This window comes from Telopea speciosissima, chromosome 5, assembly GCF_018873765.1.
Source record: "Telopea speciosissima isolate NSW1024214 ecotype Mountain lineage chromosome 5, Tspe_v1, whole genome shotgun sequence".
Classification (NCBI taxonomy): Eukaryota; Viridiplantae; Streptophyta; class Magnoliopsida; order Proteales; family Proteaceae; genus Telopea; species Telopea speciosissima.
In genome coordinates this window covers 65614664-65636203 of record NC_057920.1, presented here as the reverse complement: position 1 = coordinate 65636203, position 21540 = coordinate 65614664, and the positions used below count along the sequence as shown (strand labels likewise).

General features: G+C 38.6%; 1 protein-coding gene across 1 annotated transcript in view; it reads right to left on the bottom strand.

Annotated features, from left to right (window-relative positions):
* LOC122661793 overlaps positions 1-21540 on the bottom strand; it is a 40602-nt gene that overhangs the window by 10113 nt on the left and 8949 nt on the right. The window contains exon 2 of the mRNA XM_043857301.1: positions 11650-12209. Coding sequence (XP_043713236.1) covers positions 11650-12206 — 557 coding nt within the window. The 5' untranslated portion in view covers positions 12207-12209. The remainder of the gene's footprint in view (positions 1-11649; positions 12210-21540) is intronic.

Here is a 21540-nt window from a genome sequence, read left to right as displayed (position 1 = left end):
AAGTTTACAAGTTTATTGGATGGTTGTTCTCTAAAGCATCCCTCAAATGCCTTTTTCCTTCTTGATTAATACAGGTAGCATTATCTCAGCACCATACATTCTAGATAATTGAATCTGATCTAGATTTTTTTGTGTGTTTAGTGCGTCAATCCACATCGCTTTTAGAATTGACCTTGTGTTGGGCTTTCCTATTGTTCATACTAAGAGATAGAATTGCATTTCCTTAGTAATGCAGGGGAGTCTATCAGACTCTAAAACCAAGTGAGCTAAGGAGTTGATGACTACTAAAACCAAGTGACTCAGCTTAGAACCAGGCTTAGCAAGTTCTATCTTAGTGAATTGTAAATATGAGATGTAATTTAATAAAAATAAACCAACAGAGTCACTTAAACAGAGACAGATAAACAAAGAAGAGAGCTAAAATCGTACCTTTACTGTTCGTGTCTTTACTACCAAATGGAGATGAGAAGGGAAATAGAAAGAGGAAAAGATAAGTAGAAGAGCAGAGAGAGTTCGTGGGGGAAAGTGACAGAGAAGGTTTTTCCCAGGAAGAAAAACGGTTTTGTGGTGGAAGGGGAGGCGGCAGAGAGATATTACCGGAGGGAGGAGAAAGGGTTTGAAGCGATCGGAGGAGGATTTTGTGCTGGTTCAAACCTTCGACAACTTTTTTATTGGGTAAAGTAGCGCCTTTACTTTTTAGTGGAGGATATACTTTTAGAAAGGTCTTTCCTTTTCTTTTTTTATTTTTCAATTCAAACAAGACTTATAGTAGTTATTTCTACCGCCACTAAAGTTTCTCTTATCCCTTTTCTTTCTTTAATTAATGTAGGCTTTCTTTAAAAAAAAACCACCCCCTCTCCATTCCTAGTTGAGGGTGTCAAAATGGAACCAAAACCGTTTGTCGGAATGAGAACTATTGAACCGAATTACACCATATAAAAGCGATGCGATTCTGATTTCATAGGTTTTTATCGGTTCGATTCGATTCAAAACAGAAAAATTGTTAGTTAACCGAATAGGCATTTTTCATTCCACATTCTCATACCGTACAACCCAAATCGATGATGTTATACCCGTACCCCGGGATATAATTAAATATCATTTCTTCTCGTGACGTGTAGATACCGCTGCCATGTATGCTGGTGACCTATTCTCCATGATGGTCAAACCTAGCTACAAAATCGTTGACCACAGCACGGGTTTGCCTGTGGAGGAAAGATTTCTCAACCGCCAGTGGGGAAAGTTCGTGGACGGCGACTTCATCGACTACCCTCCAAGTACCAGCCCGGGAAGCGAGGAGTTCAGGAGAGAGCATCCTGGACCGTCACCTCAGCTGGATATTTCGTTCGGTGATGAGCTTAGCGTTGCCGTGGCGAAGCTGTTCGGGGTCATGGGTAATAAACCATGACAGGGAGAAAAGTAAGTTCTAGCCTCAAGTCTTATTAATTATTCTTCCCTTGGTAACCTCGAAGTGCGGGTCCGGGCTTGAACCGCTCGAGCTATTTCATGAGAGAAGGGAATAATTTAAGTTCGGGTCCCGCGTACCTTTAGGAAGTACATTGGGGACTTAAGCCCATCTCATATGAACCCATCTAAGAATGGGCTTTTCCCTAATTGAGGTGGTGGGTAGGCCCATATAACCTATTGACCCAATGATGGGTTATTCCATCCACTTACCCACATAGGACTAATGGGTTGACCCATTAGGCCTCATGACCCATTTGACTAAGGGTACCCATAGACCCATTTATTATAAATGAGTCCATGAGGGAGAGAGAGAACATCACTTCTTCTTCAACATCCTCTTCTACCCTAAATCGTGGAGGAGAGAAAGAGGAGAGAAAGAGGAGAGGAAGGAGAGAGAGGCTTGGAGGAAGGTGGAGACCCCATCTCTTGGGCCAGAAATCGTGGAGCTCTCATCTTGGGGGTAGGTAAGCTTCTTCCTTCTTCTATTTTGGGTTTCAAAAAGGGGTTGGGTAATGGGAGAGATTGACCTAGATCTCTCTTGGAACCTAGGGAGTAGATGGAGCTTTAAAGCCAAGCTATGGTGGAGTTAGTTCACTCCATTATGAGCTCTAATGTGAGGGTTCTCATTGCCTTTTGAGAGATTTAAGGTTGGACCCTAATGAGCTTAGGATGGAGTTTTCTAGAAGTCCTTGTGCTTAAAACCACTTGAAATGGGGTCCTTGGAGGGGAATCCTTTGGATTTTTGGACCTGAAGGTGTGAGGGTTACATGTGGGTTCGGACCTGCAAGAAACCACCCTGAAATTACCTTCCCGAGATGGATTCTGTGAAGGTCGGATTTACACTCGGATTCAGTTTTTCTGAAACCACATCTGCATCCGACCTTGACTAAAACTGTCCCGAACCCCCGGTTTCCTAGGATTTACATGTGGTTGCAGAATTTGGGCATGAAACCACTCCTGCAACCACTTCGTCTCTGAAACCTTATACTTAAGTGTTTATGGGAGACCTTTTGGGGATCCGTTCCCTTCGCTCGTTTAACCTTATTCCACTCCTTGTATAGGTTAAAATATTCACTTTTGTGGCTTATTGCTTGATCGAGGCGACAACTGATAATCGTGGTGCTTGGCGTATACGGGTGAGTGGGTTTGGTTGTTTGGGCTTGTTATTACTATTGCACTATATATTATGTACTCATTATAATTAATAAGCATGTGTGCGCATATTGCATAATTTTATATCTATTTGTTATAATGTTGATTGGTAATGTTGTATCTTGATGGGTCTCGGTGCCGGTGGGTACCGGTGCCGGAACCCCGAACTCTATAAACATTTATGAAGAAATTATGTTGAATGTCATGTTGAATCGTATGCGCCGTGCCGTCTTGTAACCGGGCACTAAACCGGATGAAAAGTTGATGCGCCGGATTACCTCTCGGGACGATAGGACTTGCATGTAGTATATTTGTGGCTAGGATTTCACACCCTTATGCTACGACCCTTACCAACAGGGGTTTAGGTGTTGGGTAATCGACACCGGATTCTGTGGAGGTGGGAGAGGCCAATCATGGTAGTATTGGTTATCGGTCCGCCACGAGTGGTCTTGGAGGCTTCGATCGGCGTAGGTCCCACGTGACAATTGAGGTTTCATTGTGGCGATAAGTTAAGTGACCCACGTGTCTCCCGAGTTGTCACAGAGCATATGCCATTGACTTAGTTGTTTGTTAGGTGGAAAAATGGACTTAACATGTGCATGCATCATTGGACTACGTGAATTGCGTGTTTGTGCATTCCCATCCCCTCACTGGCTCAGTGGAGCTAACCCCCTCGTGCGCACATTTTTTTAGATTATGGTGCAGGTGACGGATATCTCGCGGGACTTGGAGTTCAGCCCTCGGGATACGATGAGATCGGTGAGGAGGAACCGGAGGCCGTGTTTGAGGAACATGGCGACGGGTGTCCTTGCGATGATTGTGCCTACGGGCCGTGAGGATATTCGGGACTCGATCCCTTTTTGATTACTTTTGAGGCTAAGGCCTATGGTGAAATACTTACTGTAATACCATTTTTGATAGTTATTAGGTGATCATTGTAAATGTAACTAATTACTGTATTTATCATCTAGCTTTGAACATCTTGTAACTATTCGATTTATACGCTTCCGCAATACTACTGATCCTTGGAATGTAATATTCCTCTTTTCTGCATTCTGATATTATATTGTGTTAATATTGGATATGACTGTGCGTTGGGACACTGTGTCAGTGATCCGGGCGGTTTAGTAGGATGACACGCGTCGTCCTAGTCACCCTTTATATGATATTATATTCCTTGTCTGGAATAGGGGCGTGACAGATGAGGCTATAAGCACTTTGACGTGTTAGGTCCCATGTCTCTTTAGATGTGATGATTTACACTGTTGGGTATTTGTAGTTTTATTCGGACCAAAACATCAGATTTAAGGTGTACTCCATTCAACACTATCTTTTGTGACCACAATCAGTTTATCTAAATCTGAGAATCATTTTTAAAGAGTTTTTCAAAAAATCGAAACTTGTGACTTATGCAACCCAATTGGGATATCGTAAGATTTTCATAAAGTAGGCTAGCATAGTCCCAATTTTGTTTTAATAAAATCAATTTAGTAGTGTTGATGGAGGCTACCTTTATGGTATGAGTACAGTTTCCATGTGTGAACCTAAAATATTATTTTCTTAATAGGAAGGAAACCCTAATTTTCTTGCAGGGTTGGTCCCTACCCTCACCACTATAAATAATTGTCACTGGCCCATTAAGTGACTAACCTAAGAAAACCTAAAGTGAAGTGGAAGAGAGTAGACCAGACCAACGTCGTTCATGTGCGACAAAGATCATCAAGAATTCGATTTCCATAATCATGGATCTAGGTACGCCAATCATACCTCTATAATTTATTTGTATGCTCATTGATCTCCATGAATGTTCCGCCTAGATTGTTTCATCACTGTTTTGAAGGATGCATTCTGCATGGTGATTTCTAATCTTTGTGTGGAAATCATTATCCATTCTACCCTCCTTTCCTCAGATTTCCCTGCATGTCTTTTCCTTTGAACTCCTAAGTGCAAAAAGATCCAATTGATAAAGCTCCTAAATGCTTCATTATGGAGGTGATATGTATTTTTTTTTTTTTTCTTTGTGCAACCTAGTGTGGGAGAAAATTTTATCTAGTCTCTGAGGGCGAAAAAGGGTTTAAAATTGCTAAGGGGCCATCAATCAAAGAGGACTCCCAATCCCCACGCCGTAGAAATCCCAAAGCTCATTTAGTAATACACTTAGTTAGTAAATTCGCGTATCATACACGTATTATATGCGTCTCCATATTTTTAAATGTATAATACTCCCGTCCCCATATTTTCCCATATTTTTATATTAAAAAAAATATGTTTTTTACTTGATCGCGTATTATACGAGTATAATATGCGTATTATACATTTTTTTTTAAAAAAAAAATTTATCCAAAAGATTAGAATTTAGGGAAACGATTTCACTTTCCCTTTCGTCCCTTTCGATTTGCGTTGAACATCCAACCGTAGCAGGCAACAGTAGCTGCCCTCCATCTCCAATCATCCTCGCCATCTCCGTTCAACAAAACAGCACTTAAGTCTTGTACTCTCCTCTTGTTTCTCTGGTCTTTGAACTTTGATGGTGGTAGTGAAGCAAATGAATCTGGTGTGATATTGGCGAGAACGGCTCAATCTCTGTTCTATTTTATTCTTGTTTTTCTGTCTCTTGTAGCTAATGTGTACAGTGGAGATCCATATCTGGAACTCTCCCTCTTGTCTTGTGTTGGTTAATTAGTGGGAACTCATCCCCCTTCACAGGAACACATCTAGTTAAAAATATATGGTTATCTCATTGTAGATAGAAAGAAATGTAATATTGGAAGAATGATTTAATGATACGGTAATCAACTTGCTCATGTCATTTTCAGACAATCTACATTCATTTCTTGTAGATTATTGATATTTTGGTATGTTAAATGATAATCTTAGAGATGTTATATAACATATTATATTATTGTGTTTATTTTAGTTAATAAAATCATGATATTATTTTGTTTATTAGGTGGTGAATGCATGTTATATAATGAATATATGTCCGTTTTTTTAAAAGTATTATTGCCGTCTATGCCGTATTATACCCGTATTAAACGCATACCGTATTATTACAGTATGTGTTTTATGAAGCCGGATTTTTGAAAAGTATTATTACCGTCTAGTCCGTTTAATTGCCGTACGTATCCGTTCCCGTTCAATTGCTGTTCCCGAACTTACTAACTAAGGTAATACAATGAGCATGGTAGTTTTCAACTCTCTTTAACTTGGATAAAAATACAAGATACCAATCTCTATCGGACTATCTTAATGTCCATGAGGATGGTGACAATTTTTGTTGGAGGCTTGACTTGCACATCTTCTAATCAACACACCAAAAACACATGAAGACATAAGCGCAAGTTCTCGTGGGACGAAAAACCAAAATTTTAAAAGAAAGAAATGACAAAGTTAGACATTTTGAAACTTAAGGTTGTATTTGATATGCATTATTGGAACACATTCTAGATTGATTTCACATTCTCGGATCAAAAAATAATCATCTGAGAATGTGGAATTGACCTAAAATGCATACCAAACGCAGTCTTTATTTAAAAACCATACAACATATTTTCTCAAATAGGATTCCAACTATACTTGATCAGATTTTGAAATCACTAAGAGAAAAATCAAGAGTAGGGTGGGCCTCATGTGGTTTTTTTTCTTCTTTTTTTTTTTTTTTTTTTTTTGGGGGGGGGGGGGGGAGAGGTTTCAGGGCGTTATATCTTACAGATTTTGAAATCACTCTAAGATTTCAGATACATTTTTTTTTTCTTCCTTATAGCAATATAGTGGTGTTAATAGAAGTGTAATTTCATTGAATTACTCAAATATTTTTCTTGAGTTTTACTACATTTATAAATTCGATAAGATCCAAACCTATAATTGCATGCACATCAATCTGAACCTAGATGTAGGGGGCGGATGTTTATCTTACTCTTCATTTTCTTTTATTAGCACATACAAGGGCATTTTATGTCATTAGAAATTACCATTCATCCCCTAGTAAATTAAAAAATCTCATTCAATCAAATGCTCTTGCAGGCGCTCTTATTGACCCTGTGCTGGTGTAGACACTACAATGACCAGACAACGATCTAAAAGGCACAAGCCTGGCCAGACCCGATGTATTTTCCTCGAATTTGATGGAAAGGTTGGGATCCACCAACCAAACCAACTGGCAGCCATTGTCTATCCCTAATCTTTACCCAAAAGTCTACAAAGGGACAATATAATTGAATGTCAAATAAAAAAGAATGTAAAGGGCACAAATATTAACATTAAATTATGCAAACGTAATCACGGTTCAGTTGTTTTAAGGGGCAATTACTATCACTCCCCTATACTTAGCCTATATTTACTAAAATTCCCCTATCTTAAACTTCTTTTCTGATACTCCCCTGCTTTAATTTAAACTTTTACATCTCCTTCTCTCCTCATGTTTTTAAATACCAAGATTGCCCTTCTTTTTCACCTAGTAACCTATTTATCCATTCTTAGGAATCATTCTCACCTCCAATTCCTGCCCGCTCCAATTCCCTCCAATTCCTCACATAGGAGCGGAAATGACCACCTTATCCCCTGCCTGAACACACTGCCTAAGGTGGGCTAGGGTGGTCATTTCTGCTCCTATGTGAGGGATTGAAGGGAATTGGAGCGAGCAGCGAATTGGAGGTGATAAAAATTCTCATTCTTAGTGAGTGATTCACAAGTTGCTTTTATCGAACCAAGAAAGAACCAACCAGTTAACAAATTTTTAACAAGTTTGCTTTTACCGAAACAAGAAAGAACCAACCGATTAACAAAATAATAGGGGAGAAGATATCTAAGGACATGTGGAAAGAGGAAAAGACAATGATGCATCAGTATTGGTTAGAGACCAGTCTGATTTGATACTGATTTTTATCATTTTTTTATTAATTTTTTAGGGATAAATAACGTCACCCGGTCGAGGGGGTGCATCGGTATTTCGTTCACGACTGTGTCTGGGTGCAGGTACACGTCGCACTGTACGACCAAGTGGCGTTCCTTTTTCCTATCTTTTAATCCCTAAAACCTCTTGTTGCTACCTTATTAAATGTACCACCAATCCCATCCCAATACTTATCCTGCCATCGATTACTAAATCCATGATGATGGATGAGACAAAAGGAAGAAAAAAATAGATAAATTGACATGTCCTTAAGTAAGTGCTAATGCATTTAAATATAATTCAACCAACAAAAATAATAATTTAATCACATTAAAATACATAAGGGGAAGAACTACTTTGTTAGTGCAAAGAATGTTACAAATTTGTTAACCGGTTGGTTCTTTCTTGGTTCAGTAAAAGCAACTTGTGAGTCACTCACTAAGAAGGGATAAATAGATTCACAGGTTACTAGGTGAAAAGGAGGGGCAATCTGGGTATTTAAAAACATGAGGGGAGAAGGAGATGTAAAAGTTTAAAAGCATAGGAGTATCAAAAAAGAAGTTCAAGGTAGGGGAGTTTTAGTAAATATAGGCTAAGTGTAGGGGAAAGATAGTAATTGCCCCTTGTTTTTTAAGGAAAAGGGCAAAATAGTCTTTTAACTGTTAAAAGGCTAACTCCGTTAGTTTTTGGGCCAGATTTGAAATTTTGGAAATGAGTGGGGTTGCATTAAAATAACAGGATAATGAGAATAAGAGTGAAAAAAAGGAATTTAGCTCGTCTCCAGAGAGCCCAACACGCACAGGGTGCTGCCAGCAGTTGGGCTGTGCCGCACACATCCCTAGGCATGCGCCGAGATGTGTGCAGCACAACTCAAACGCTGGATGCCCCCTGGCAGCACGCTAGGTGCTGGGCTCCCTGGAGACGATCCTGATCCAAAACCCATATCAAGTTTTTCCTATCCTTGCTTCTTCCTCTCCTCTTCTTCATCTCCTCACCGATCCTCACCTCTACAACCTCTCGTCTTCAGAACGGTGCCCTAAAAATGGTGGTGGAAGCTTGATTAGTTTAACTCATGATTGAATAACTCATTAGTTTTAATGCAATTTTCAATTTTACCTCTTCTTTCATCCCCATTTGTAAAACCTATTTGCATTTTAGAAGGATCACAATACTGCTTGGTACCGACATGAAAGATTTGTTTGGGGTCGCCCATGAGATTGGGAAGGGCAAGCATTATGTGCTTGTGTGAGGTGGCTGGATTGGGCTTCATTCTTAATTGTGCTGGAAAATTGAGGCAGTTTCACTGGACTGCAAATTCTGAAAGAGTGGCAGTATTTCGATCCTCATCAGTGTGCTAATTTCTGAAATTCAAAAGCTTTAATGGGAAATCCATGTGAAATTTTTTAGGCAGCTGGGGAAACCTCATTTCCGAATATCGGCTTCTGTCAAGTTTTCCCACCCTTTGTTTGGATTGAAGGCAGCATAGGAACATAAAAGCAAATGACAGGCATCCCTAAAGATAGATGAACCTTTCCACATCTTAAGTCACCTCAGCATAATACTAACACCATTTCCAACATTTAATTTGAATCTCCAATAAGCGTAGCAGCTTCCACATCTCCAACGTTTAATTTGAAACTTCATTTCCCTTCAATTTCTCCCGTTATTACATTTTTCCTTCTTGACTTTGGATATTCCACCTCACAATTCACTACTAGTTCATACTGATTACCCACACTCAATAGTTCCACTGCGCCAGTGGATGGAGTAGAAACCTCTTCTTGAATGGAGGGTAGCCGCCTAGGACTAATTCTTATGGGCAACCTGGCATTCAAGGCTAAGGTGGGATCTGGATCTCGGGCATCATCATCTCTTAGATTAACATATTGACGAACAAAATCAGCCTTTGAATTTAGATCTGTAGGAGACTTTCCCATTCCAATTGCATAAGCTGCTAGAAACTCTTTTAGTTGATGCTTGAAAAATCAACTAAGTCAAATCCGAATTGTTTCAATCTAAGTAAAATTATTTCTTAAAAGGTTTAACCAAAAATTTATAAAGAATGGTAAATGAGATCCCAGTTCCATTGAAAGATCAAGTTTCCTAAGATAAAAAATGATCACAGATTACAAGGTTCTCACCATTATGTAGCCAAGAGAGAAGGTTCAGTTTGAGTTGGTTTAAGATGTCTAGTGAAGTTCTTTAATACTAACAATAAACAAAGAACTACTACAAATTACAAAAGAAGGAAAAATAGTAATTTAGAAAGGGTGAAACAGGTAAGACAATAAGAGCAAAAGCTGATTTGGATGTTAAAAAATAGGTAGAAACAGCGGCAGAAAACTTGGAATAGAAAAATAGAGTTAGGTTTCTGGAGGAGGTGACATTAACATGAAATCCTAAAGTCCAAAGGTTGTAGAGGTGAGGATCGGTGAGGAGAGGAAGAAGACACTCTCACGGTTCCATCGCTCGAAGTTCACTCTCACCGAGGTTGCAGAGGTGAGAATCAATGAGGAGATGAAGAAAAGGAGAGGAAGAAACAAAGTCTAGGAAGAACTCAATATGGGTTTCAGATTTAGGAACGATGGCTTTTGTTTAGTTAAAACTAAGCTGGACCAGGTCAGTTTTGGTTTGTCTGACCGGTCCGGCTTGGTTTGCAAGCTTTCAAATCCTTTTAAAAATGGATTTCAAATTAATTCAAAAATAGCCGTTGGACTGAGTGCTTTACAGGTGTCCTGTCCAGAATGCAAGGCCAGAAGATGTCTGCTATAATGGAGGCCGTAGAAGATCTGAATCCATTAAAAAGTACGACCAATCTATTCAAACTAGCCTCCGAGTTTACACAATTTAACAAAACTTAAAACAGACAAAAATAAAAAATAAAACACAAAATAAACTATATATAGACCCTATATTAAATAAATTCCATAGCCTTCTTTTCACCATTGATCCTTGAAGATAGTTTCTCCATTTTTAAAACAAAAAAAGTTGTTGCTAGAGCATCGACATAACAATTCTCCCCGTGTTGATTATGTTCAAAGAATACACTGAGCAGAGCATTATTGCGAAAAGTACCGAAGGCTTTTGTTATTTTCCCAATAAAACTGAGACCCTTCAACGTGAAAGCACAGTCATTACCCAAAGCTTCATTTACAATCCAGGAGGCATATTGCTCACTCTTACCTGTCCATGACCCATGGATTGAAACCTTTCGATCTATGACATCAGTTGCACTTTCATTCACATCAAATTGCACCAACTTAAAGGGTTCAAACAGTAGAAAATCCTTGTCAAAATAGTGAAGGATATCGTTGTTCACCACTACTGAACTCTTGGTTGCAATAAAATCAAACTTGAGATATATTCCCTTCCTGTTAACGAAAGTTCGATTCATCTTAAGCAAAAACCCTAAGAAGTCGGTCTCGCCACCTAAGATCCGAGAAAGGGGGAATTTGACATCTTCTAGCTTATTGTCTACAATCAATTCAGAAGGACTTAAAGGCTCCTTTTGAAATGTACCTGATCCGTCGGCATAGACAAACCAAAACCTCTTATCATTAAGGTTATGTTTGCCTACTCTAAGTTTCACCATGATCTCATCCGGCAGGTTGAAATGAATTCTTGTCAAAACACCTTTGAACATCCCCACCGTTGGAATGTTGAAATATCCGTAGAAGATAAGATTTTCGTCGATGTTATCGATTGATTTCGTACCTATCTCCTTCTGCTTGAGCTCATCCACACCTGCTGCAGAATCCCGAAAGATTACTGGGAGGTCGTCCTCATTCATCAGACGGAAATCCCTAACAATCACACTGCCATCAATAAAGAAGTGGGAATCCATAAAGCCTCTTAAGGTAAGTAGATTCTTTATGAGTTGGGTTGCAGTCGAATTATTCGTTTCCATGCCTATGCTTAAGCCAGTGCGCTTGTCAAATATACTTGCAATCGAGGCTAGTATCCCATTCGCAGATACTAAGAAAGTGGCACCGAATTCTTGGTGAAGGATCAGATCATGTAACATCTCGACAAACTTCAGCATAGATTCTGGATCTCCACTTGCCGGTGATTCAAGACTAAAGTCAACAAACACTCTCTTCACTAAGTTTGTGATCGCAACGGTATTCAGTCTACTGTACTGTTCAGGATTCCAGTCTTGATCAATCTTCTGCTTCATTAATTCATTAAGAGCATCATTCTTCTTCGCTAATTCATCTTTGGTATTGTCCAAGAGGCTTTGCAATTCATTAAGTGCATCATTTTTCTTTGCCAACTCTGCCTTCGTATTATCCAGGAGGCTTTGCATTTCATTAAGCTCATCATTCTTCTTTGCCAACTCAGCCTTGGTATTGTCTAGGAGGCTTTGCAATTCGTTCACTACTTGTGGCTTCGATAACGGTACATTCTGGAAAGCAAAAGGGCCTAATGGTACCACAGTTTCTAGAACGAAGGTATCATACTCACCTTCAAGGAATTCACCATCGTCGTCACGCTTTTGGACACGTACAATAGCTTTTCCCTGACGGTTTACTCGAAAGTTCTTAGACCGCAAGAACCTCTTGAAATCATCACCCTTCGGCCCATCATAGACGACAGCTTTGCACCGTGTCAATTCTAATGGTTCGGAAAAGAGGTCAACCGCGAAAACCTCTAACTTTGAGCTCACAAAAAAATCATCACTCGACGACCAACTCATTTCCTATTCAAAAATAAACACAGACAAACAATCACAAAGCAATGGGATTGAGATACTCAACACAATGCTTAACCATTGCGAAACAATGTGCTTTAAAGTGAAGTGTGGGATAGGCATTCTTATATATAGCAGCTAAAGGAGGAATAAAACCAGCATGCAAAACAATGGGTTAGTTGGTTTGGTAAATGTACGTAATCTTGTGCAAACCGAAGAATTTGTCACTGAGGCTATGTTTGGATGCCAAGAAAAGAAAAACATAATCAGAAAAAAATTATGATGAATGATTGATTTATCTGTCTATCTCTTTCGTCAAATTCTTCTTTTTTTTTGAATTTTTTCTTTTTTTCTTTTCTTGGCATCCAAACCTAGCCTTAATTTCTTGGCACATGAATTATTCTTTTGTAATAGACACATGGTGCCAAACACATTTGTGACTGTTACATGGGACTGTTTAGAACATTGAATATGACTTATGGATGATTAAAACGGTTTCAACTTGGTTATTCTATCAATAATTTCCAACTATGTTACATGTATTAAAAGTGATGATGATAGAGTACTAACAAGGATGAGAACATTAAGGAAAGATGAAAAAGAGTATTTATACAGCTTGTGATTTGGTGGTTATGTTGTAGTTGTGCACCTGACTGTGAGTACTTGTGACACCAACGAGTGAGGGGCATCGTAAACTACACATTTAGATGGATCCTTCTTTATTCATATCAGTGTTGAGCATCAAAGATGCTCTTTTATTTCAGAAGGCCTGTCTCAAGGATACTTACTTCCATGTTTCCTTTCAACTTGGTTATTTAAACTTGGAGAAGACTAATTAAGAAAGCAGCTAACGAAATCTTATTGACAGGTCTATGATAACTAAAGGCAGTCCAGCCATCAGCCACTTGCCATTTGTTGTTCATACTAGATCTATTACGAGGCTCTGAATAGGTAATTGTGATATCTCAGATGTACTCTAAGATGCTTTGAGGCAGATTAGTGAGATTCCCATCATTGCAGATCTGGTCCAATGCCTTCATTGTAGAGGAGTGTGTTGGACAGTAGACACAATGGTTGAAAGGATGGAGAAGCAGTTTGTGGGTTGGAAATCAAGTCAATAACTGCACAGGGATTTTATCTTCGAAAAGGATGGATGTAGAGAACAAGTTCCATCTTGTACACCGGAAGCAAGTATTCAAGCCAAGAGATCAGAGAGATGGGCTTTGTACACTAAAATCAATGAAATAAATAAAGCATACAAAAGAGCTGTATAAGCAAGGGATGATAGTCTATGGAGAGCAGTCATTGCTCACAAGTAAGGAGTAAGGACTTCTTAACTAGGAAATCCTCCATGTGAGATCTACTTGTGGTCCTGGAATGTGTAAGATCATTGTAAAGCGCATTGTTTCCTTTCTGAAGAGTGGCACTAGTTCACCAACAATTTAGATGTTTAGGTTCTTCATTTTAACAGATTATTTACTATACTTTTGCCATATTAATACAAATTTTGAACTTAAGAAGAAATATTTCAAAATATCAATAACAACTACAATATAATTTCAGAAGAAAAAAAAAAATCTAAGAATAGTATGATAAGTAGCAGGAAAGAAGTTTACAAGTTTATTGGATGGTTGATCTCTAAAGCATCCCTCAAATGCCTTATTTCTTCTTGATTAATACAGGTAGCATTATCTCAGCATCATACACTCTGGATAATTGAATCTGATCTAGATTTTTTATTGTGTTTAGTGCCTCAATCCACATCGCTTGTAGAATTGACCTTGTGTTGGACTTTCCTATTGTTTATACTAAGAGATAGAATTGCATTTCCTTAGTAATGCAGGGGAGTCTATCAGACTCTAAAACCAAGTGAGCTAAGGAGTTGATGACTACTAAAACCAAGTGACTCAGCTTAGCACCTGGCTTAGCAAGCCCTATCTTAGTGAATTGTAAGTACGAGATGTAATTTAATAAAAAGAAACCAACAGAGCCACTTAAACAGAGACAGATATAGTACTAAGATCAATTGTCTTCAAATGTTACAAATCAACAGAGTTTCATCCACAGAGACAGATAAACAAAGAAGAGAGATAAAATCGTACCTTTACTGTTCGTGTCTTTACTACCAAAATCCCCAACCAGCTTGTTTGCAGACAACTGGAGAGAGAAGAGAGAAGGATTTGAGGAAGAGAAATAGGAAGAGGAAATGATAAGAAGAAGAGCAGAGAGGATTCCTGCGGGAAAGTGACAGAGTAGGTTTTTCACGGGAATAAAAACGCTTTGTGGTGGAAGGGGGCGTGGCAGAGAGACCGGAGGGAGGAGAGAGGGCTCGAAGCGATCGGAGGAGGATTTGTTTCTGGTTCTAAAAGCTTAACAACTTAGTAAAGTAGCGCCTTTAGTGGAGAATATATACTTTTAGAAAGGTCTTTCCTTATCCTTTTTCATTTTTTAATTCAGAAAACAAGACTTGCAGTTATTGAGGGAAATTTACACATTCTACCCCTGAGGTTTGATGAAAGGATAATTCTACCCCTGAGGTTTGCAAACAATAACAAATAAACTCATTCCGTCAGTTCATGACTAACAGTGTTAAAAACATGGGATGAAATGACAAAATTACCCTTGCCCAAAAAAAAAAATTTGCAACTACTCATCTTCCCCAAAAAAACCTGCAACTCGTTCACCGGCGCCGATGCCATCCCACTCTTGCCGGATTGGTTCAGTTGTCTTTTGTCTCTGAATATCAAACGCCGTTTGACGCTCTGACGAACACCTTGGCTCGAACCGATCTCCTCACCTCCTCGACTCAACCCAATCTCCTAACTACCTCGGATTGCCCTGACCCTGTCACTGTTACTCCACCGCCACAACGGTTCCCTACCCCTTCTGAGATGCACCTTCTACCCCCCAGTTTTGGAAAATATCCTTTGCCCCTGTAAAAATAGCCACAACCTTTTACCTTAAAAAAAACCCTGCAACTCAGAAGGGGTAGGGATCCGTTGTCGTTAGTATGTCATATAAAGTGTTACACCAGATCAATTTTTAATGCTTCTTGTGGTAATTGGACGCCTTTCACTGGACTAGAGGGGGCAATTAATTTGCACAAGCCTGAAATCTGGATTCTGGATACATCCCCTTCGAAAAGAAAACAAACTGTCAATGATAGGAATGGTATTCATAAAACAGACCTGTTATCCAAACACTAAATACTGAGGATCATCCATATAGATAATCTATGATCCTAAAGATCTTAAAACAAAATTCTACGAAGTTCACTATTACAAGCATTTACTCGGAAATGCAGCAAGAGGGGGAAAAAAAAAAAGAAGAGAGAAAAGATAATTCCAATTATTACAACAAAGTATAGGTGTGGCAGTGGCATAGTTCTGTAACACCCATTGTTAATATAATCGCTGCATGCAACAGGATAAGGAGAGAATTTGCCTATTTTGCCTTCTTGATGAGGCTCATGGTCCTGTACTCGGCATCATCTCTGATGAAGCTCCACCAAAGGAAGCCGATGGGGATGGTGGATGCATGCCAGAGAGCATGTGCATCAAGATATCCCCAATAGGGAGGAAAATCATAGATCTCCAATAACACGGCCAGCCCTCCTCCCATGACAACCACCCAGAGCTTCCGCCGTGAGGGATGACGTGTGATGCCAGACCAGACTACCCACAGTAGAAGCTGAGCTATTCCCATTACACCGCAGACCTTCATGTTCCATCCTGCAAGATTACCAGAAATGGTCAAATGCCTACTTACAGTACAGCATAAAAATCTAATCTACCCGCCTCAGCTTTGGAAAATATCCTTTGCCCCAATCAACTGTCCTCAGAAAATATCCAAGATGAGTCGAGGAGGTGAGGAGGTCGGTTCGAGCCAAGTTGTTCGTCGGAGCGTCAAACGGCATTTGATATTCAGAGACGAAAGACAACTGAACCAATCCGGCAAGAGTGGGATGGCATAAGCGCCGGTGAACGAGTTGCAGGTTTTTTTGGGGAAGATGAGTAATTGCAAATTTTTTTTTTTGGGGGCAAGGGTAATTTTGTCATTTCATCCCATGTTTTAACACTGTTATTCATGAACTGACGTAATGGGCTTATTTGTTACTGTTTGCAAACCTCAGGAGGGTACGTAGAATTTTCCAAAACTGGGGAGTAAAAATATCCTTTTGTCAAACCTCAGGGGTGATATGTGTAAATTACCCTTATTTCTACTAACACTAAAGTTTCTCTTATCCTGTTTCTTTCTTTTATTAATGAAGGCTTTTTTTTAAAAAAAACCACCCCCTCCCCATCCCTAGTTGAGGATGTCAAAATGGAACCGAAACCATTTGTCGAAATCGGAATCGATTGTTTATGAGTGAATCAAACCGCACCATATAAAAACGATGCGATTCTGATTTCATAGGTTCTATTATTGATTTAGTTCGATTCAAAATTGAAAAACCGCCAGTTAACCGAATAGAATCGGGTAAAAAATCGAGATTACGAATTCAAAATCGAAAAACCATCGGTTAACCGAATAGAGCCGGGTAGAATACCGAGATTAGGAATATTCTTATTTTGTTTAAGAATGTACTCTAAAATATTAGGACACTTTGTTGAGATTTTTTTTTAATTTCAGTTTGAGTGCCAAATTCATGAAGGGACGAAAGGTTTTAGTACAAGCATGTCTTAGTGGATTTTTTTAATGAATTGAGTGGGATATGGATTGATGATGTCCTCAGGTTGGTTTCCCTTGCGGTATTTTGCGGTCTTGAGTTATCACTTAAAAGTATCGTTGCAACTAGCATATTTAAGTGAATTTTGCCTAGAGTTAGATGTGTATCAGTGTATGAAACAATATAATTTCTCCCACATAGCAAGATGAAACCAATATTACAAACTGCATGTAAATCGCACAACGAAAACCGAATAGAAACCGCTAAAATTGCACCGCATATAAAACGATTATGATTTTGGGTGATTCTTATCCAGTGCGGTTTTGATTTCTACCTTATAAAATTTGTACCGAACTGGAACCGCATCGTATAATCAGAACCACACCGTTTGACACCCTTACCCCTAGTGTAGGGGAAGGGGGAAATTTATTTATCATTTAACAAGAAAAGCTCATGGAAGAGATTACACACATCTCAACAATCCTTGCATCAGAGTTGGGCCAAACTGTCTGATTTGTCATCAACAGTGCCCTCCTTGTCAGGGAGTCAGCAATATTGTTAACCTCCCTCCGGTACGTGAATGTCCTCCAAAATAGGGCATATAGACAAGGGTGAGGCTAAGTTATGGTTCTGCAATAAAATTACAAATTAAAAAAAGACCTTTAAGAACGGTTTTATATGACCATCGGCGACAGAAAGTAATTACTGAAATTGTACCGTACCGAGAATATTACTGTATTTCACCTAATACACAATGAATGATGTAACAGTCACATATTGTTAGCACCATGTATCAGTTACAAAGTATATAAGTATGACCTACTTTAAAGTGATCGAGATCTTTATCTCTTACTTCCTTTCTCTTTTTTCATAATAATATGAGAGCCAGCCAATAATGCTGAAAATGCAATATTATGTTTCTAGTTAGCAGTTGTCTAGTGATAACACTATTATATATTCTCAAGAGTACTGAATTATTCTCCTCATTTTAGTTATTATTGTTACTTTTTAATGATTGGGTAAATTAAATAATCTTTGAATAACATTCAAATATTTAATTCGATTTGATTCAACCAAAGTTACTTTTACTCTAGTCGATTAAGTCTGGTTACGCCCCACATTTACACTTAGTGGGTAAATAGTTTTAATCTAAAATTATAAATTGAAAAATAAAAATTTGGAAAACAGCGTGGTCCCTGCACCTAGACACAAGGGACATGAAATGCCTGTGTCCTACTCCCATGAAAGGTGCAAATCCCACCCCTATTGATGCTTCTGCTAACGTTCCCATTGGTCCTCGGACTGGGTAGGGGCCATGCTGCCTTTCAAGGAAACCTCTCCCTATCATAAATTGTTGCTAAAAATTTAATTTTGTAAAAATCATGTGTATATATGGATTATTTTATATTACATCAGTATAATGATTTCAGATACATTTTTATTTCTTACAGATTTTGAAATCACTCTGTAAGATACAGATTTCAGATACATTTTTATTTCTTCCTTTTAGTGTTAGTAGAAGTGTAATTTCGTTCAATTACTGAAAAAAAATTCTTAAGTTTTACTACATTTATAAATTCGATAAGGTCCAAATCTAGAATTGCATGCACATCAGTATGAACCTAGTTGTAGGGGGATATTTATCTTACTCTTTAGTTTCTTTTATTAGCACATAAAAGGGCATTTTATGTCATTAGAAATTGTTTAATCACATTTGTAAACTGGGCAGGGATCCCCTTGATAGAAATAGACCTCCATAGGGTTGAGTCACGTGGTCTGTTGTAAGTTGTTGAGTTAGTTATGCCATGTGGCATTGTATGTTCTCTATATATATGTAACGCAACCAGTTGTTTAATCAATGAAAACCATTCTTATCACCCCCAAGCAGCATGCAGAGACCAAAGATCAAACTACCCCCAAGTGGTAGTTTGTTGAACCATTCTATTGTATTTACGCCCATTACTCCGAATTCATAGTTGGAAAATCAGATTTTTTTACTCGACTCACCCATTTGTGCTGCCTGTTAGCTTTCCGCACACGGATAGTGTGCCTATCCCTCTCCTTTCAAATAAAAATTCAATCAGAAAAAATCCTGAATTCTAAATCTATTTATTCATTCAAGAAAATAAAAAAAAAAGAACACTAATCAATCACGTGATTCTTACACCCAGATAAAGGATCATATGAAATTATTGTTCAATCCCTAGTAAATTAAAAAATCTTATTCAATCAATGCTCTTGCATGCACTCTTATTGGTCCTTGTACTAGACTAGTGTAGACATTACAATGACTAACAACGGTCTCTTGTCCAAAAATAATTCCTAGATCATCTAAAAGGCATAGACCCGGTCCAGATCCGATGTATTTTCCTCGAATTTGATGGAAAGGTTGAATCCAGCCAACAAACCAACTGGCAGCCACTGTCCGTCCCTAATCTTTAATCAAAAGTTTACAAAGTGACAGTATAATTAATTTGAATGTTAAATAAAAAGAATTTTCTTTTTATTTTTTGGTAGAATGTTAAACAAAAAGAATGAAAAGGACAGACAGATTAGCTTTAATGATGCAACAGTAATCACAGTGGATGAGAAAAATAGTGAAAAGAAAGGACAAGAAAAATTCAAAAGCATCTGTATGGGCCATGTGAGTTGTGAGTTGTGACTTGTGAGAATAACAGGAAAGAGCAGATTTCATCCAGATTTCTCTATTTAAATCCTCAGAAGGTGTTTGGTAATTTCTCATCCTTTGTTCGATGCGAAATTTATAATTTTTTTAACATCTATTATTATAATTAAGGAGAAAGTTTTCTTCCACAAATCTGAGAGGCTTCAGTCACCGTCTTAGGTTCCTAAAACATCTCACAAGGGACAAAGTCAATAATTCCTACCCTTCTAATTTGGGTGATACCCTCCCCAATCATGGTTTGAGCTTTTGTGGTGTTGGTATCGAATTAGTTGTATCGGTACTGGCACAGGTCGATCTTGATACTTGGTTGATCTCGTATCAGTGAAATGACATGGACCAAGGGCAAAACTGTCAAAAAAATCCCATTTTTAAAGGAAGCCAAAGGCAAAACTGTCTAATATAGGTGGATCCGATACTATGCATTAAATCCATGTGTTTTGTCCATCTGAAAGCTACGATCAAAGGATTCTTCTTCACCGTGGTTTAAAGAAAACTCGACCTAATATGATTAATATTTTTAAAGAAAATCGAGAGAGCAAGCTGTAACCAGATACATGGGGTTGGACGAAATGATCGTCTCACCCCCTGAATGGTCAAAATTCCCACCATGGCCTACCCCATGTGTTTGGATGCAACCGGCGGCCCGTGCACTGCAATGCTGAGAACGTTACCCTTATTTGAAATTGATTAAAAAAATTATTTGGACGTCCTATGTGGAAAAACTAAAATTTTGGTATTCGGCACCTCTAATGGTTTTTTTTTTTTTTATTTTTGGGTAAACCGGCACCTCTAATGTGAGCACCCCGTCAAGTGAGTTCGCTGAGATGTATGCCTGGCCCCACCTATACGCACATCTCAGTACACGCAAAGCAGCTTCGTTGTTAGAAGCTCACTGGGCACTCTCTCGGCGGCGTGCTCGCTGGAGAGGAGCCGAATCCTAAACTTTGTGAATGATCTTATCGAATTTTGAATCCACCAAACCAACTGGCAGCCACTTTCTGTCACTTATTCCTTGATCGTTACCCAAAAGTCTAGAGAGGGCAGCACAGTAGAATCTTTATTTAAAAAAAAAAAAAAGCACAGTAGCGTAGAATTGAACTTTGACGCAAAAGCCCCCGCCTGGGTCAAGCAAAAATGAAAACGAGTGGAAGAAAAAGAAGAACGGGAAGAAAGTAAAGAAAATTTGAAATTGTTTGATGATGAAAAAAAAGTTAAAAGGCATGGCCCATGGAAGGCAATAATGAAGAAGCTCAAGCTCTCTCTGCATAGTGCAGATGGACGGTAAATACCTAGTGTTTTTTTAAAATATAAATCAAAGCACTCAAAAGATTTCTTTTGAGAAGATGCAAAAACCGAAGCGCAATCTAGAGCTCTTGACAAAAAGCCTCCTGACAACTTCTGCAGACGTACTTTGGTTTCCTTTGATTAGAGCAATAAAGAATTGAAGAGTTCTAAAGCCGATCGGATAACACACAAAACAAAGCCAGAGAAAGAGATCCGAAATCCTAAGCCGATCACAAAGAACGCTTTGCCGTGAATGATAAACGCCAATAAAACCAGAATTGCAAAACCAATCTCCCAATCGTAATCCGATCTCCAAAGTCGATCGAGAGAAAATACCTAATGCTTTAAGATTGTTAGGGTTTAGGGATTAAGCACAAGGTTGCTTAAAGCATTACACCTTGAGTCTCTAGTTTGGAATACCCAGTGCTTCCTCCACTAGTATTTATAGGAAAACTAGGGTTTAGGTCAGATGGGCTAATTACTAGATTGTCCCTCACAGCCTGAGCATTAATACTAGTAGGATTATATGAAGGGATATTACATAAATACCCTTACATAAGGGTCAGTCTTCATGGTGTATTGAATGAGTCTATGATGGAGTCCTAGTTCACATTTTTAATAAACCTCTATCTTTCTCTCTTTTACTGATAATCAGATAATGAACCCTCTTATTGAGGTTACCTGTTTAATAACTCTTACAA